This window comes from Pagrus major, chromosome 6, assembly GCF_040436345.1.
Source record: "Pagrus major chromosome 6, Pma_NU_1.0".
Taxonomy (NCBI): Eukaryota; Metazoa; Chordata; class Actinopteri; order Spariformes; family Sparidae; genus Pagrus; species Pagrus major.
The window spans coordinates 37,656,837-37,676,689 of record NC_133220.1 but is presented as its reverse complement, the minus strand read 5'-3'; the positions used below and the strand labels follow the sequence as shown (position 1 = coordinate 37,676,689).

At 38.7% G+C, this 19,853-nt stretch overlaps 1 protein-coding gene across 1 annotated transcript; it reads right to left on the bottom strand.

The window, feature by feature from the left end:
- Nucleotides 1-1,838: 1,838 nt before the first annotated feature.
- On the bottom strand, nt 1,839-5,348 carry barx1 (BARX homeobox 1). Its single transcript, XM_073467943.1, has 4 exons — nt 5,147-5,348; nt 3,645-3,924; nt 3,392-3,476; nt 1,839-2,006 (listed from the first exon to the last, which is right to left on the bottom strand). The coding sequence occupies exons 1-4, from the start codon at nt 5,346-5,348 to the stop codon at nt 1,839-1,841; spliced, it is 735 nt and encodes a 244-aa protein (XP_073324044.1).
- Nucleotides 5,349-19,853: the final 14,505 nt, after the last annotated feature.

Below are 19,853 nucleotides of genomic sequence, written 5' to 3'. Positions count from 1 at the left end.
ACATTTTCACGCACATGATAAAATGCCTCATCTCCTTTTATGAATTAGAAAGAGGCCCGATGAAATTAAACATTTTCCTCTCAATTAAGGACCGCTAGGTTGGTTAAAAATACAAAGTTTAGCCACGTGCGTAAATCGCTTAGTTTTTTGTTCAGTTTTATTGAAATGCTTGAATGCCTGCATAAAATAAAAATGGGTCTTCATGAGTTTAAGGAATTATTAAAGTCATGTGAAAGCTGTTGATTTAAGACTTGAAAAAGTGCAAACAGCAAACATAACAAAAATAATACGCCTTTTTGGGTTTGCTACATGAATTAGACTAAATAATTCTTCATCCTTTGGATTGAATGTAGATATATTAATAAACAACGCGTCTTTCACATCTGGATATACAAAAAACTCGATTAAAATGCAGGCAATGTTTGTTTTCCAGTTTCATATATTCCCTGCCTTTTAACGCTTCTGTTGTCTCTTTCAATGTCCCGGAAAATCCTGTCTCTGAATTTCTCCATCAATCAAATACATCGCATCAGAATACAATACAAGTAGGCTTCAGCATGCTGCCAGTATCGACCTAATTCTTTAAGAAAATGTTACAGCAACTGCTCAAAAATATATATATAAAAAATAAAAATAAAAATAAAATTACCAAAAAATATATCAATAAAATAAAAAAGGACGTTTCATTTCAGTGCTGACATACAAACACATCCCACTCAATATCCTACAGTAACACAGTGATTTTTCTGTACTTTCAACTACTAACTTACAGCTTATATGATAGTACAAATGTAGTATTATAGATAAAATTAAAGCTAACTGTGGACAGTATTCTGTAGACGATGCTATTATAACACTATACTTTGTTGCATTAAAATACTTGGCAGCATTTGGCTCAAACCTAAAAGCTTCAGGCAGATATCGCCACACCTTTAGTGAATATTAAACTTGCTTTCTTGCAGCAGAAAATCAAAATAATTTTTAATCATTAATGGAAAAGAAATAAGAAAAACTGTTTCTTTACTCTGTTTTCTTTAGTTACTCAGAGGAATCGGCATCACTTCCTTTCTTTCATACAACATAATGACCAGTAGTACATATGCACATGTGAATCCACATCTTAACAAGAAACGCATGTTACCTGCTAAATCAAATTATGATAAGATTAAACCGGGCTATTCTGAAGTTTGGTTTGAACGCTGGCCCATTTTCTACTTTTACACACAAAATGGCAACATGTTATATGTGTGGCTGCATTCGTCTTTCTCTAATATTTCTAATATCCAACAAAACATGTCAAGAACCAATGAGACATTTTCTTCCTGTGATGGTATGTAACCATATTAGGCCTTAGCCATGAGACCATGACTGTGTGTGACTGATGAGCCTGGAAGCTATCATCATCATCACCATCATCATCATCATCATATTCACGTACACACTGGATTAAAAGCTTATCATGAGCCTGTGTCCTTTATGATAAACAGAGAACAGTATTAGTGAAAATATATTTAATAATTAAACAGAACAGTTACACAAAAGGAATGCAAAACAGAAGAGTGAGAGTGCATCCTTAGAATATAAAAGGTAGACCTACTGCAAAGGTTCAAGTTCCTTCCTCAACATGGTGGGGCTACAACAACAGAGGATGTCAGCTTGTATATTTCCTGTCACTGCTGGGCCTGTGAGTCTGTGAGTGCTGCACAACACGGTCCAGCTTTAGGAGCATCAGCACATCCTCTCCGTGCCTTTTAGGAATGTGGCCCTGTCCAAGAGATACACACTGAGCATCCCAGAGCTCATGTATATAGAGTCAGTATTTGCAGGCTGCAGTCAGATCATTCCTCCTGAGTGCTCTCTAAGTGGGAGCTCGAGCCTGCAGACTGGGGGTCAGCGTCAGCAGAAGATCTTTCTTGTTCAGAGAGCTGCTCGCTGCTAGGGATGGAGTTCTTCTTTGGGCGGCCTTTTGGTTTAGTCGGGGACTCCAGGCCTCCTCCCTGCAACACCTGCAGGGTGGACATGAACAGAGAATATGGTTTAGGTTCTATAAAAAACCCAAAATTAACTTAATATAATAGTGTCCCCTAACCCTAACCCTTAATTTTTAAGTTGACTGAATTTGAGCACACAAGTCAAGGTAATTTTGTAATGAATTACACGTTTCTATTCATATAAATGAATCCTGGGGGGGTTTTGCAAGCCACCCTCTGCACGATTTCAGAAACCCAGTTTTCGAAAACAGGGGCCTCCAAAACTGGGCCTCGGGAAACCCGTAGACCTCTTCCCAGGCCTTGGGGTGCTCCCTTCAGACAGGTGGGGCGGTGAGGCGACCTATACTTTTCTATTCATATAAATGAATAGAAAAGTGTAATTCATTACAAAATTACCCTGACTTGTGTGCTCAAATTCAGTCAACTTAAAAATTAAGGGTTAGGGTTAGGGGACACACTTGATACCAATGCAGATGCTTTAGTTTATGTAACTTAATCACAATCAAGGCCCTAAATTCTCTTGAGTCAACACAATATTTCAATTTCTTTTAACTAGAATTCCAAAGCTGAAGGTTATCAATGTTTTCATCATTGTAAAAGTAAATAACCATGACATGACGATGTCTCATAACACACAGCAGGTTTCCTTCATATATGTTTTCTTCAAACTATGAAAAAGAAGAGTCTCGGGAGAATTTTAGCTGTCAGTGCATGCTGGGAAGTTTGTTAACATATGCTGATCATGTTTCTTTGGAAACTTATTTTCAAGAATTGATTGCACTCTGTGCAGTTTATTCATCCAATGTATCATTTCAAGTCCCATTTGATTGATTAAATTAAAAGAGCTTGAAATAATTCAAACTTCCATATTCATGTAAAGTTAATGAGAAAACATTAGTTGATTCCATATGACGTTCTCTAAATTAGGGTGACCTACACATTTCAAGCTTCGCTATTTTGCAAATAACAACAGACTCTCAACTGTTTATCTAATTTAATCCTTATGCAAAAGCATTACACAATGCTATAAGGAAAGATTTTTAATAGTTTTCATGAGAGTTTTGTGTGTGAGTATATTTTCTTTCAGTTGTTTGAGTGAGTGTTCCAGTTATGTGTGTAAAAAACTTTCACTTGGCTGTGTCTGGTTCTAGTATACTATGTGAATGAGTTTGGTTTCATGTAAATGAGAGGTAATTCTGAATAATGTCCCTAATGCCCTCTCATAGAGTCAGTGCTAATCCCTTCCTTCATCTGATGAAATTATACGAAGCAAAAATATTCTTTGTTCTTGTTGTATCTTGTTGGTCCAGGCCTAGTCTGATATAAAATGACCACTACCACATCATCACCATCACCACCATTCATAGTCATCATCATCAACATCGTGAAGAATAACTTACAATTTTCTTCCATTTCATCCTTCTGTTCTGGTACCATGTTTTGACTTGCAGCTGACTGAGCCCCAGGGACTCAGCAAGGTCTATTCTGTGAGGAACAACATCAGGAAAATGACACTATTTCAAACTACAATTCAAATTCCGTTTCAATTTAATTTTTTTTTTTCTGTCTGCAAATTATCAGAGCTTGTCAGTAGCTTAAAAATTCAGTATAATGAATTGCAAAATATCCATCTATTATCTAAACACAGACTACCTATCAGGCGTAGACAGATACTTCTGCTTCTCGAAGCGTTTCTCCAGGCCCATGAGCTGCAGCTCGGTGAACACAGTGCGGCTCCGGCGGCCCTTCTTGGTCTTGCTGCCTCCGTCGGCTCCGTGCTCCAGCTTTCCTCGGAGGTGCAGGTCAAGGGGCAGGTGGTGAGACGCCGCACCGACCTGCAGGCCCGGAGCGGCCGACAGCAGCGGGGAGCCCAGTGAGCAGGAAAGCGGGGACATGGGGAACTTGAGGAGGCTCGTCTGGTCGGCTTTCAGCACTGAAGGGACCGAGAAGAAACACAGAGAGACGGGGTTTTTGTTTTGGAGGCACAGCAGGCTAATAGGGAGCAGTCATTTGAGCTCACTATCACTGTACGTTTGATATGCAAGATTTCTCAGGTCAGAGTTCAAGGCCTCTTTCGAACAATATTTCCCACAACTACAGCTGATAAACTATCAGGAGAATATCCATAACGTATGCCAGATAAACATTAACACGCAGTTAGACGCAACATTGACAGGATGAAACGGCAACAACAGTAGGGCCTACCAACGGCCCTTTATTATTATTATTATTATTATTATTATTATTACTAGGCCAATTTCTGCTTGTATTTATTATCATGTTCAGATTTTGATGTATTCTTGCATCGTTAATTCAAATAGGATTGGTAATGTGATTCATCATACAAACAAAATTAAAGAATGTGGTGTTGGCTACAGTGCCAGGCCCTTTTTTTTTTTTTTTTTTTTTACAAAAAATGTAACATATGTTAAAGAATAATCTCCATGTAATACCAGAAATTGTAGTTTCTAATCAGAAAAAAACAATGAATTATAGCGGGTATTTTGGTTGTGTGAGGTGGGTCATTCATATAGCTAATAGAAAACGAGCGCTAAATTACAATTTAACGGTAAATAACTATAAGGCTATATAATGGAATATGAGTTACTATTGTTGTAAATATCTCCCAATCATGTAGGTGCTTTTGTTTTTATCCAAGAAGCGCTGGATTCAGCACTGAAGGAAATCCAAATTTTACGCATAGAGCCAACAAATTCAAAACGTACAAGTGGCTTTATGTTTTCGCACATTTAAACCTGTTTTTAGTATTTTTTTCTTATACAAATAATAATAATAATAATAATAATAATAATAATGATAATAATAATAATAATAATAATAATAATAAAAAGAAACCCTTCATAATGCAGTTGAACATATCCTAGGTATAGTTCTGACTTTTGCTTAACTATTGCATATCTATCTTTTGGTCGATACTAAAAAACAAATACTGTTTGTAACAAAAGTTAAGTTATCATCCCTCTTTTTATCACGAGCAAAATACGCACACGCTGTAACACTTAAATATAATTTAAATATAATCCTAATTTTAATTCGATGTTATCATTAATAATAATAACCACTTATATAAAAATGTGTGTATGTGTGTTTCTACAATTTTACGACTCATTCATCTCTTCACAGCAGCCTCTTACCCATTGGATTCGGGAAAGGCCGTGCGGACAGCAGAGCATGAACGCCGAATTTAAGGAGCTCCCCGGCGGGAGCCGACGCTTTGTGCTCCGGGTGATCAGTCAGGATCTCCTCTATCATGAAGCTTCTGTAGCGGTGAGTTCTGTGGTCGGGATGAACTTCCGGAGGATAGTAATGCGCCCCCAAGTCCAAAGGATGCTGCATAATCTGGCTGTGCGGTCACCTTAACATACACCGAGCGCGTACACCTAGTATCACTCCTTCAGTGGCCCAAGCCAGTTCTCATATTCCCTCTGTGGTGCCTCTATAGTCCGGAGATCAAGATCAAAGTTATCCTCGAGGTCTGTGTCAAGCAAAATAACAAGTAGGTTACAGGTAGCCGACTTTTCTGCGCGTCCTATTACGCGTCACTTCTGGTCAGTTTTGGCACTTTTTGGATGTAAAACAAGGAACCAAGAACAAACATTTGACCAAAAACTCCTGAACCCGGTCGTGCTCATGCCCGCTGCCTGTCTGTGGAGGTCGGATATATTTGTCAGCCGTTAAGAGCGTCACCTTGGCAGTGAGTTGAGGAATAAGCTTTGGGTTTTATGAGTCTCGTCATGGCTCCACCTCTTCACAGGGTTTGCCTGCTCGCTGCCTTCACTGAACCTAAGTTACATGCAAAGCCGCACGTGCGCTTCATGCATTTATATGCAAAAGGGAAGAAAATAAGGACCTGAAAAAGGACGGACATTTAAAATATCCTGCAGGTGACTTTGCGAGTTTACAGAGCGTTAGTTTGAGGATGATGATGATGATGATGATGATGATGATGATGATGATGATGATGGCGATGTTTGTAAACTCAGATTAGAAGTTTCAAATATAAAGAAGTGATACTTTTTTCTAAAATAGGTCTGTGCAAAGTAATTTATTTGAGTCCTATTGTGCAATATACTTACATATTTTTTGCGAAAAATTGATCAAAGAAATCAATATTATCTTTCTTTATTGTACTGTTTTGTTGGATTTTCTCAAAATTGGGACGCTGAAATATGGAGTTATTACTGCCACCATGTTATATACATGATGGAGCATCCTTCCAAACAAATCTAACGTCAGCTGATGGTGCAGTCTGTCAGCAGTGAAGCCACTGAGGCAGCTCGAAAGGGAAATATTTCATTCGATTGGTCAAAAAACCCACGCCAGAGCACCTCTGAGATTTTTTTCTGTAGTGCCTACTTTGCTCAAAAATTGCGAAATATCTCCCACAACATATTTTTAGCATGTCTCAGAACTGCTTTGAGAAAAGCGCTGGCCTTCTAAAATCAACGCTGCAGCAGGAAACCTCAAAGAACCTTAGAATGCTTCAAAGTTGGTGGTCTATCTAGATTTTTACCTTTTAAATTTCATTTTGCTTAAACTTTTTCTTTCAAACATGATAGTATTGAGCTGGAGCTGAAATAACAACGTAGTAACAACACAATTCGGGACGGGATAAACTGCTGGCTGCAAGTTCCTCTCCCAGTCTTTACTTGAACACATTAGTGAACGATTTGTAACAAATAACAATAACATATACATTTTTTAAAGGATACCCAAATAAAAGCAGCATAAGTGGTATGCTGTAAGGGAGGAATGGTGAAATATATGCAACTGAGTGGAATATTGCAGTTTTAAGTGAGTAGAAAAGAGCAGGCTTGATAAAGTGATGTCCTTAAATGTGGACCCTTTCAGGACAGGATCTGTTTTATGGCCATATGTTAAATAGTAAAGGAAAGAGCAACATTTCCTAGAAAAGAGAAATGTGACATTTCATACTAGTAGTACTAAAAGCATTCAAATTTAACTTCCTGGCGAAAGATCATTGAGTCTCAGCCCCAGATCATCAAATATTGGTTGCCTCAGTATTTTGCAACCTGGTGATGAGACTCAACAATCAACTATACTTCTCTGGGAAGTTAAATTTTTAGTTGCTTTGAGAAAGGCAAAAACTTTTTTAAGCTGAATTAACTGGCATTGCTGGAGCACATCCTCCTCTGGTGGTCAATTCTGAGATTGCAGGGAGAGTTACCTACCAGAGGATGTTCATTACCACTAATAGAAATGTGTTTCACACAATACCCAAATAACATGTCAGGTTTCAAAGAATAAAACTATTATCTTTTTTTGGGTAACACTTAATTATAACCATCATTTGTTACGATCCCAGTTTGTGTTCTTGTGTTTCCTGTTTTAATTTGGAAATGTTGCCCTCATGTGTCTTGTCTTGCTTTTCAGTTCTTGTGTTCTTCCCTCCCGGTGTTTTTCCTCTACTTCCCTCTCCTGTCAGTTTCCCTCCACTCTCCACCTGTTTCTCATCCCCTCATTAGTGTTGTTGGTATTTAGTCTTTGTCCTCCCTCTTGTGGTGAGTTCGTTTTGTTTTCCCTCCGTGATGTTCCATGATTTCATGTTCCCGACTTTCTCCGTGTTAGCCTGTGTCCGTCTTGGTCTGTCCTCCTCTGTGTTCGTCCGTGTTTTCCCCATGATGTCACCCTGTGTTCTCCACCAGCTATTTCCCCAGTGTTTCCTCCAGTGATTCCTCTGTCTCCCATATAGGTATGTTTGTAGTTTTGGTGTCTGGTTTCTCTTTTGGTTTGTATTTTGCTTTTGTTTACACTTTGTTTTAGCTTTTAGTTGCTACTTTGTTTTTGTCCTCGGGACGCATTTTTAGTTGTTCTGTATTCAGCTTGTGTGTGCCTGTATGTCTGCACTTGGGTCCTCCATTTTGTATAACCTTAAGTCCTGACATCATTAATAAATGGTAAATTAATAGTTAATTAAACTTTAGTTAATAGTTATTTGATTGTTCCCAAACAATGAAATGCTTTATTAACCATTTATGAAAGAATTGCTTATTGTAAAGTTGCGACTGATGTTTATAATACTTTATAAATGGTTAATAAGTACTGTGTAGTGCATCTATTAACATTGTTTGGATGGGTTAAATCGCAACTGATGTTTATAAACCTTTACAACTGCTTACTAAATGGTTCACAAAGCATTTCATTGTTTGTTAACACTAAAATAACTATAAATTAAGTTTAATCAACTAGTTATTAGTGATGGTTATTACAAAAGTGTTACCTGTTTTTTGTGAGGGAGAGTACTCTAAAAATATATCTACTGCCCAGCCACTCTGTTAGTGCTTTCACTTTCTTTCGGCCATAAGCCTTCTGATCTGCTACATGCAACATATGCCAAGACTGTATCCGAAACTTCTCCTCTATATGGATGATTGCCACTATGCACATTCCATCCGAACCACCAACTATATTGCTCAAATCTAGTAAAATTTGTGATATCTTTGACATTATACACCACTGTTCAAACATTTGGATACACCTTCCACAAAAGCTTGATTCTGTACAGTCAGATGGCTGAGAGGACTACCCTATATTATTGAATAGACTTTCATGCTTTTAGGTTATGAGAAGTCCTCTTTGCAAATAGATGTTATTTTGCATGAAGGGTTTCTCAAAAATGTAATGTTTTGAATACAGACAGAGACAAATATATCTCTGAGTAACAGAGAATAGAATAAGACTAAAATAAATCACCAATCATTGGTAAAATAAATTGTAGGTTTAGTATCTACACTGTAAAATATTTTCACTGTAAATAAATAGTAAAGAACTGGGAGCAGGGTTGCCGTTATCTTACTTTATTAACAGTTTGCTTACTGTAATTGTAATTTATAGCTTTTTCCTGGTTAATTACAATGTATAAATACTTAACATTTAGTTAACTAAAATGCAGCAGTAAAAATATTCAGTGGAAAAGAAGAGACTTAGAAAATATAAATTCAGTAATGGACATTTATTTTAAAAAAGGCAGCACCAAATTAAATAATACATTTCTTGATACGCACAAATTGTTTTTCCATTACAGCTGGAAATTCATGTTTGCATAACAAAACATGGCAGTTATCAATTCTCTCAACTAATGTTGATCTAAACATAAAATAAACATTTTAATAAAGTTGGGGAATGATGCAGCTTGCCACTGTGAGTATCTCTGCACAAACGATTTCAAGTGTACAGACAGCCGTCTCTTGCACCGTAGGTTAAAGATGTAGGGCAGTAAGCCACGTCCTAAAGGTTGGGTGGATGCTCTCACATGAGACCCTCCAGGCTGATAATCCAGCACCCAACAGTCACATGCTCTGTTCCACCTGAAACTTGAAATTAGAGTCATCTCAGAAAGCAACTTGACTTGTGTAAATATCCCTACTTGGAAGAACATCCATGCTTTGCTTGAACACTAAAAAAGCTCATCTTATGTGCAATATACATTATGACAATTCAATAAATACATACCAAGCAGTCTTAAAGACGAGGAGTCAGGGGACGGGTGACAGTCCTCTGGACAACAGCCACTGTGACAATAAAAATGTAGTGAGAATAGAATTTTCATTAGATGATTTTTAAGATGGCAACAATCGAATCAAACCAACATCTGCAAGAAGGATGAGTCCACCTGTGGTCTCTGTGAAGTGGACAATCTGCAGCTGGACAAAATGAAGTGTCTCCTAGAATTCCTCTCCTGTTAACAACAGTCTTTTAATATCTGTGATAATTAATGTCAGCTATTCTGGTGAAAATGCACAGAAAAGAGTGGACAAACCCCCAAACCCATAAGAACAATAATGCTAAATAGCTGCAAACCAACTGAACAAACACAAACTAACAGGACTATCTTATTTTATCTATTCAGGAATCAGCCCAACCTACACTAAAACAATAATAAATCAAATTTAGTTTTATGTGCTGTAATGTAAACATTACCCTCCAGTCATAGCATGGTCAGTGAAGAGGACCGCATGAGAGTTCTGCAAGCTAGCTTAGCTGACATTACTGATGAGTGGCAGTTTGTTTAACATGTTGATAGTTAGCAAACAGTACCGCTAGTGTATCGCTGTATCGCTACACAGATAAAGTACATGTACTTTTAAGCAGTGCCAGCCCTGACCAATTTGGTGCCCTAGGCAAGATTTAGGCTGGCGCCCCCTTGCATCGCAGTCAATTTCACAATCAATTTGCATACACTCACACAGAAACTACATGTATGTATTCAAGATTTTATTTCTTTTAAGTCAAAAATATCACACCAAATAAAAACTGAAGTAAGAAACAAGTGATACATTAAAAATACAATATAAATAAGCTATTGCACAAACATATTAAAGAATATTCTATTTACATATAAAATAAAAACAGTCTGTATTCTTTGGGAGGAAACCTTTTGCAGCAGAAGCAGTGCAAGCTATCATTCTTTTTTGAGTACATCAGCCAGCTTCTTTTGATTTTTTCCCCACTGACTAAGACTCTGGTAAAAAAAAAGTCATGTGGACACTTTCTCCCATCTTTGTTTTTGGGAAATGTGTAACTGTTTTTTATTTGAAATGGTCGTCTGTGAACTAACTCCTTTCTTACTTTGTCAGTTGGAAGAGATGGCCAGTCAGCAGGTCTACTGGTGCAGCCTTTAGTCCTGATGCTGTGTCACTCTCTGTGCTGAGGTAGAGGACAGGAGCACCTGATGCTGTGTCACCGGCGGTGGTGGTGAAATATTTTAAAAGTGCATCTGAAGAGAGAAGAGAAGTATATGTGACCACTGGATGTTACATTTTAATAAAAACAGATGCTTTTCAGAGTATTTTAACTGACATACAAGCAGGAAAACACAGCCAGCAGGTTAAAATAGCACCTGAACAGGCCTGACGTTAACTTTCCAAATGTCCCTGATGAATTTAAGGTAGAGTAACATTAACTTACGTTGACTCAGCTATTTACTGATTATTAAACAATCGTCTGAAGTAAGCGAGCAAGCTAACACTCTGCTCCAACAACGGTAACTACGATGCATATTAGTTTCATTCACTTCATCACATTGACGTTACTGTACCTTTTTCCTTTTCACGTTTTTCTTCCTCTGCTTTCCTTCTTTTCCTTCCCTGGGCGCCGGATGGTTTCAGTCTTTTGGACATTGTAGTTCCGTACAGTATCAATAAACGTCTCTCTTGGGTCACGGTCCAGTCAGATTCAGGCAGCTCGCCTCTCGACCCCGCCCCCCCCCCCCCCTCACAGAGGGCAGGTACAGTGCAACGAGCCAGGAACCCAGAAGAAAGGCCTCTCCAGTATTTAATAGGCTTTGCTATGAAGTTATGTTGCTGTGGGCTTATATAATATTTCGAAATAATATAAGTAATAGCGCTGGTAAAAAATAGTATTATTATTATTTTTTCTCCCCCCGTGGATGACGGCGCCCTTAGCATTCGCCTATACTGCCTATGCCCAGGGCGGGCCCTGCTTTTAAGCTTACTGTATTATTTGCCCATAAAGCGCAGGATTCAATACAACAGTATATAATTCACTTTTACAAGATTTTAAAACATGAGGGTTTTAAAAAACTAAACTATTGTTACAAACTTGGCTCAGGCTTGTAACGAAATAGGGAATTCACACACACAAAAGTTCAAAATCAAAGTAATTTATTTAACATAACATATTTAAGCAAAATAGTGAAGATGGGAATGCAGTCAGTAGTGTAGGCATGTCTGAAGGATAGTGTATGTGTCAGTGTAAGCTATGGTAATGAGGTAGAGGCTGCCCAGCACACTCTCGGTGAGTTGCTCTTTTATGTGCTTGGCTCCTCCCTTCCTCAGGTGCAAGCCGTTTGTCTGACGACCCACCATGACTCCTACAGAGCAACACAGGAAACTAGGAGGTGTGGGCCATCACACTATGTTTGAGTCCTTTGTGCTACATCTATTTTAGCAAATGGAGTGTTGATTTTGAATTGAGGAGTCTCAGCCTGGGGAATGAAGCTGCTTCGTAGTCTGGTCATATGGCAGCAGATACTTCTGTATCTTTTGCTAGCTGGGCTGCCTGGGATGGGTGTTGTACGGTGGCCCTGAAGTGCAAATCACAATGGCAAATCAGAAAACACAACGGCAAATCAGAAAACACAACAGCAAATCAGAAAACAACAGCAAATCAGAAAACACAACAACAAATCAAAAAACACAACAGCAAATCAAAAAACACAATGGCAAATCAGAAAACACAACGGCAAATCAGAAAACACAACAACAAATCAGAAAACACAACAGCAAATCAGAAAACACAACGGCAAATCAGAAAACACAACAGCAAATCAAAAAACACAACGGCAAAACAGAAAACACAACAACATTAACCAAACCGGAAAAGGTAGGTACCCTTGGGCGACATGAATTGTCGCTGATTGGACTGGTCCGTCCTTTGAAACGAAAGGACATGGTTTACACATTTTCAAAACAAGAGCGCTGCCAGTGGACGTAAACGCTGCTATTACAGTTTTTGCCTAATGCTTAAACACTAAAAGTGGTTGCTATGCCCAAAGCATCACAACCTCTAACTTTGGTGACCATGCCCTAAACAAAAGCACCAACCCTGCAAACACAATATATGCTTTGCACTGTGTTTGAAATTCTCCAACACACTTCTTGCAAAACACTACACACTGTTTTTTACATAAGACACATTGTTCAAAAAGGAAATTTCATGCAATCATTGGGAAAACACATCTATTTACAGTTTTTGCCGAATGCTTACACACATGTAGCAGACTTTGGCTCACTGTGTCATAACTTAACACAGGCTGAGTAAGACACAGCACATGAAGATAAACTCCTAACTTATACGGCAAAATGAAACTCTTGAAACAAAACCTAACAATCCCATTTCAAAACTGTTTTTAGCATCAAAACGTTAAACACATGCACCTTTGAATTACTCTTTCCTAGCAGCAACAACACACAGATGTGCTTTATGCAAAACACAGCTGTATTCAGTACTTTGGATGGTTTTTGACTTTAAAAGACTCAGAGATACAGATTTGTTTTGGTGAAAGATTGATCCACTACAGTTGATCTAGACACATGAAAACAAAATGGAAACGCTTCAGATTTTTTTTTTTTTGGTTTTTGCAAAAGTAAAAAAAAAGGGGGGGGGGGGTTACTTGCACATAGTCATGACGGAGGTCTTTGACTCTCGCACTGTATCTCCTCTATACAGCTGCTTCAGTGAAATGTTGTGCTTTTTAAGGATGTGGGAGAGTGTAGATATGCTGACAGTGTTGATGTCAGCGAAGGTTATTTGATCTGCGATGATCTGCTCTCTCAATTCACGAAGCCGGATTTCGTTATTTGCCAAAACAATGTTACAGTTTTTTTCGATTGCTAAGACGCATTGGTCGAAACTGAAGCGACATGTTCAAAACTCTTAACACAGTCTGCAAAACAGAAATGCATGTGGGCTAAACTGTGTCTCACTTTTCATTGCTTTCAGACGAAGTGCATTCAGTGACCACAGTTACCAAAATGGATGAAGTCTTTTCTCATTCACTAGTTCACACCTGCAAAACACTATGCTTTACAGTTTTTACCCATTGCTTGAACACTATAGACACATGCTTAAACCAAAGTAACATAACTTGAAGTTGTTGTTACTATACCTTAAACAAAGTGTAACCATACCTTAAACAAAAGCGCTGCTTTGCACTTTAGTTGCAATTCTGTAACACACTTGCTCCTTTTTGCAACACTTGCTCCTGCACACTACACACTATTTCACACATAAGACACGTAGTTCAAAAATGAAATCTCAGGGTACCATTGGGAAAACACATCTATTCAAAATACAACACACATTGGTTAATTGAAAATACTTAGACACACACCTGAAAATACTTACTTACAAAACTGAACACCAATCAGCCAGCTACAAAAAGGCCTCAGTTAAGCCATTTTGAGAACTTTGCAAGCATGGAGGCAGGGAGAGCTAGAGGCAGAGGAAGAGGAAGACAGAGAGAGAGAGGAGGATGTGGTCGAAGAGGCCATGCAAGGACCATTATTTCGGATGACATAAGAGCAACTTTGGTGGACCATGTCATAAACCATGGCCTGACTATGAGGGAAGCTGGGCAGAGAGTCCACCCTAATCTAAGCCGTTTCACAGTTTCATCCATAATAAGGAGATTCCGACTGGAAAACAGGTTTGTCTTCAACTCTCTACTCTACTCAGACTGTATCTAGAGTATTTACAGTACTGTACCATATCACATTACCGTATCACATGTACTGTATTGCAGGGTGGCTAATGCTCCTTTTCGAACAAAAGTGGTAGTTTTGTGAAACATACCGTGATAACGTGTTGAGATGTTTCAGTACTGTGTATGGTAAATACAGTAAAGTAAAGCATATACAGTACTGTAAAAAAGACGCAAACAATAACAATTTGTGGTTGCATTTTTCTACAGAATGGCTAAAAGACCTACTGGAGGTGGACGCCAATGCCTGTTCACCCAACAGCAGGAACTTGCCATAGTGAACCTAGTCAGAGCAAACAATGCAATCCGTCTCCACCAGCTACAGCAACAAATACTTGCAGATAGGCAAGTATTCAACAACATAAATCAAGTAAGCATTACCACTACCGCATCTTGTTAAAGCACAACATGACCATGAAGCAATTGTAGACGGTCCCATTTGAGAGGAACAGTGTCAGGGTCAAAGAACTTCGACATGAATATGTACAGGTAAGTGTTACAGTCCTTTACATTTACAATACAGAATGGGTGCAGTCCAGGAACAGCTGAATATGTACCACTGGATCAGTACCACATAGATACATTCAGAAAGCTACACAGGTACCTGTGTGGTGGGGTGGGGCGGTTCTGTATGTGTAGTAGTGTAGTTGTGTGCTTTGAGTGAAGCCATCCACAATATGTATTTTTTGCTACAGAGAATCTTGGACATGGATGGAGCTGCCCAGCCTCATGAAGGAATTTACATTGACGAGGCTGGATTCAACCTTAGCAAAAACAGACGACGGGGACGCAATATAATTGGCCAAAGGGCAATTGTGCAGGTCCCAGGGCAGCGCGGGGAAATATCACATTGTGTGCCGCCATAAGTCTTCAAGGGCTACTGCACCATCATGCCAAACTGGGTCCCTATAATGCGCAACACATAATCACATTTCTAGATGCACTTCATGATGCAGTTGTACAGGATAGACCAGAGCAGCCCAGGTTTGTTGTTGTCTGGGATAATGTTAGTTTCCATCGGGCTGCTCTGGTCCAGAACTGGTTCACCAACCATGATCAATTTGAAGTTGTGTACTTGCCCCCTTACTCGCCATTTTTAAATCCTATAGAGGATTTTTTTTCCGCTTGATTCGGCACACAAGGGGATGTTGATGAGATCCTGTGGCCAGACCCCAACAGACGGCAGGATCCATGAGCCCACTTGCGCACAATTGTGTTTTTCTGTGTTTACAGTAGAGTATTGTTTGTTTTATTTTTGTTTTATTTTTGCTTTAACTGAATTACTGTACTGTAAAATACACTACTGTAATGTAATGATTTTGAATTGAGTATTTCATTTTTTGGTTGTTGTGAAAACGTGCCTTCTGTGGAACTGAATAAAAACAGTGAAAACGAAAGACTGCAGTGTTTTATATAAAGTAGAGTAGTGTGTTGCTGCTGATCTGAAAGTGTATTCATATGATGCAAGTGGGTATCATTTTGTCATCAGAGTGACATTTTGACAAAGCATTGTTAGGTTTTGATAGCAGAGTTTCAATTTGACATAGATGCGAATGGTTTATTTCCCAGTGTTGTGTCTTATTTGCTTGTGTGTAGAGTTTTGACACAATGAGCCAAGTTTTGCAAAACATGTTCAAGCAACGGGCAAAAACTGTAACAGCACATTTTTCAAATGCTAACACACTTTGTTCAAAACAGTTAAAAACACACTCAAAACAGAATGATAGGGGAAAAAACACGGGGAATTTCTGCTGCAGCCACATTGAAATCTATTGAAAATTATATCAAAATATTGACAATAAAAATAAATAAAACGAAGATGCAATTCCAAACAGCTGATGGTAGTTTTCAGCTGAAAACTGATTCAGGTGATCTGCGTTTGGCCTCATTAGAAAGCATATACAAAAGGAGTGGCTTCTGATTCTTTTTCCTGTGCAAGTATGGATCAAAGAGCAGCAGGTGAAGTTGGTAGAGAGAGAAGAGCAGCCAGGAGAGGAAGGAGAGGAAGACCAAGAACTGTGGTCTCTGATGAAATCAGGGCCACAGTAATTGACCATGTGATAAATCATGGACTCTCTTATAGAGAGGCTGGTTTAAGGGTGCAGCCAAACTTGCAGCGTTCAACAGTCGGATCAATTATGAGACTTTTCCTGCAAACTAACAGGTAAGACATGCATCCCACAATTACTGTATTGAGCCAGATTTTACAAAATAATCTATGTTTTACATCAGCTGTAAGTTGGGAAATATATTGATGACAGTATATGTTGTTTTATATTGCTGTACTATATATGTAGGATGCATAGGTTGGTACCTGCAGGAGGAAGAGGCCGAATTTTCACAGATGTCCAAGAAACCGCTCTTGTTGATATGGTCATCGCAAACAATGCCATAAAGTTGAGGGAAATTCGGGACAGAGTGCTGGGAGACAACGCAACCTTTGCCAATGTGACCACCGTCAGCACTACAACAATTGCCAGAGTGCTTGAGAAGAATAAAGTTCGGATGAAGCAACTGTACAAAGTACCTTTCGAAAGGAATGGAGAACGTGTCAAACAACTCCGTTATCAATATGTTCAGGTAAGATGTTTGTTCAGTGAGTAACCAAGTGGACATGTGTTTGTTGTGCTGTAAAACCATGAATTTCCTTTTTTCAGACAGTCATGGAGATGGAGGCCAGACCAATTCCACATGAATTGGTATACGTGGATGAAGCAGGATTCAACCTGGCAAAAACAAGACGACGAGGAAGAAATGTCATCGGGCAACGTGCAACAGTTGATGTACCAGGCCAGAGAGGGGCAAATATAACAATGTGTGCAGCCCTCTCCAATGATGGTTTGCTTCTGCATAAACCTCTCATTGGGCCGTACAACACAGAGAGGCTCATTTCTTTTTTAGATGACCTCTATATTCAACTTGTGCCTGCAGGGGAAATGGGTCAAAGGGCAAGAAATACAACATTTGTTGTTGTGTGGGACAATGTGGCATTCCACCACTCTGCTGCAGTGACTGCATGGTTCACTGCACATCCAAGGATGTCTGTACTGTTTTTGCCTCCATACTCGCCCTTCTTGAACCCCATTGAAGAATTTTTTTCAGCATGGAGGTGGAAGGTTTATGATCGCTCTCCACACAACCAGCTCTCCTTGCTGGATGCAATGAATGCTGGTTGTGGAGATATTTCTCCCGAAGCCTGCCAGGGATGGATCAGACATTCAAGAAGATTCTACCCTAGGTGCCTTGCCAGAGAAGATATAAGATGTGACGTCGAGGAAAACATGTGGCCGAATGCAGATGACAGGGTCTGAATATTACAGTATACATGTGTTGTTTTTTAGTTTTATCTCTTACTGTAATTTGTATTCTACCCCTGGAATTCTGAGATTCTGCATTATTCGGTTTACGTAATCTTTATTTTTTGTATGGTCCTGAAGTACTTATGCAAAAGCACAAATGTTCTTGAATAAATCTCTGCATTCCTGATTTAGTGTTGTTGCAATATATTACAGCATATACAATATTCAAACTTGAAATATAAGATGTATTTGATGTAATGTTCTTTGTTGTTAGTATTTTGTCATTCTGTTTGTTAAGAGTGATTGTGTGTGTTTCCAAAGTGAGACAATGTGCTAGTGTTTTGTTGAATGAGCTTCTTTTGAGACAAGTATGAAGTGTTTTGTTGGTGAGACACACTTTTGGGCATGAGATTAACTGTTGAGCTGAGCTGCATGATGGAAATGCAGACTGTGTTAAGAGTTTTGAACATGTCGCTTCAGTTTCGACCAATGCGTCTTAGCAATCGAAAAAAACTGTAACTATGGCCACCTCCTGTTCATCACTGAACATAATCTGCCTTCCACCCTGTGCAGGTCGTCTGGCAGTTCTGTAGAAAATGAAACATCATACATTTTGTACTTTAGACCTCCCTCTTCCTCTTTCTGCCTCCATGTTTCCAAAGTTGGCACAAAGGAGCTGAGCTCACATCAGGTGTATTTGTAGTGCTATGGCTTAGACTGATTGGTCTACAATTAGATTTTAAATGTTTTCATGTGCACAAGAAAACATTTAAAATCTAATTGTAGACCAAAATTGGAAAAGCACACAGGCTCACATGTCAACTGTAGTGGATCAATCTTTCACAAAAACAAATCTGTATGAGTCTTTTAAAGTCAAAAACCATCCAAAGTACTGAATACAGCTGTGTTTTGCATAAAGCACATCTGTGTGTTGTTGCTGCTAGGAAAGAGTAATTCAAAGGTGCATGTGTTTAACGTTTTGATGCTAAAAACAGTTTTGAAATGGGATTGTTAGGTTTTGTTTCAAGAGTTTCATTTTGCCGTATAAGTTAGGAGTTTATCTTCATGTGCTGTGTCTTACTCAGCCTGTGTGTTAAGTTATGACACAGTGAGCCAAAGTCTGCTACATGTGTGTAAGCATTCGGCAAAAACTGTAAATAGATGTGTTTTCCGAAGGATTGCATGAGATTTCCTTTTTGAACAATATGTCTTATGTAAAAAACAGTGTGTAGTGTTTTGCAAGAAGTGTGTTGGAGAATTTCAAACACAGTGCAAAGCATATATTGTGTTTGCATGGTTGGTGCTTTTGTTTAGGGCATGGTCACCAAAGTTAGAGGTTGTGATGCTTTGGGCATAGCAACCACTTTTAGTGTTTAGGCATTAGGCAAAAACTGTAATAGCAGCGTGTACGTTGTCACTGGCAGCGCTCTTGTTTTGAAAACATGTAAACCATGTCCTTTCGTTTCAAAGGACGGACCAGTCCAATCAGCGACAATTCATGTCGCCCAAGGGTACCTACCTTTTCCGGTTTGGTTAATGTTGTTGTGTTTTCTGTTTTGCCGTTGTGTTTTTTGATTTGCCGTTGTGTTTTCTGATTTGTTGTTGTGTTTTCTGATTTGCCGTTGTGTTTTCTGATTTGTTGTTGTGTTTTCTGATTTGCCGTTGTGTTTTCTGTTTTGCCGTTGTGTTTTCTGTTTTGTTGTTGTGTTTTCTGATTTGCCGTTGTGTTTTCTGATTTGTTGTTGTGTTTTCTGATTTGCCGTTGTGTTTTCTGATTTGTTGTTGTGTTTTCTGATTTGCTGTTGTGTTTTCTGATTCGCTGTTGTGTTTTCTGATTTGCCGTTGTGTTTTCTGATTTGTTGTTGTGTTTTCTGATTTGCTGTTGTGTTTTCTGATTTGCTGTTGTGTTTTCTGATTTGTTGTTGTGCTTTCTGATTTGCCGTTGTGTTTTCTGATTTGCCGTTGTGTTTTTTGATTTGTTGTTGTGTTTTCTCATTTGCCGTTGTGTTTTCTGATTTGTCATTGTGTTTTCGGATTTGCTGTTGTGTTTTTTGATTTGCCGTTGTGATTTGCACTTCAGGGCCACCGTAGTGTTGTGATAAATGCAGTGCAAACTCATTTATATTGTTTGAAGATGCAGAAATATCATAAATCAAATATTAACAGTTTTTATTTTGGTATTTTACACTGACCTGATATTCTTTCTTCTCCACACACTAATTTTTAATAAACAGCCACTAGGCAGCAGCAGAGGACTTCAGTAAAAGAATCACTGGCCTCTCTTTTTTTTTAGGGATT

Bases quoted from the DNA above. Each gene is read 5' to 3' on its own strand.
- barx1 (XM_073467943.1), bottom strand. From the start codon at position 5,348: ATGCAGCATCCTTTGGACTTGGGGGCGCATTACTATCCTCCGGAAGTT. The intron at 3,925-5,146 runs GTAAGAGGCTGC...CGGTCCCTTCAG, and splicing joins GCCTTTCCCGAATCCAATGG to TGCTGAAAGCCGACCAGACG. The intron at 3,477-3,644 runs GTAGTCTGTGTT...TGTTCCTCACAG, and splicing joins TATCTGTCTACGCCTGATAG to AATAGACCTTGCTGAGTCCC.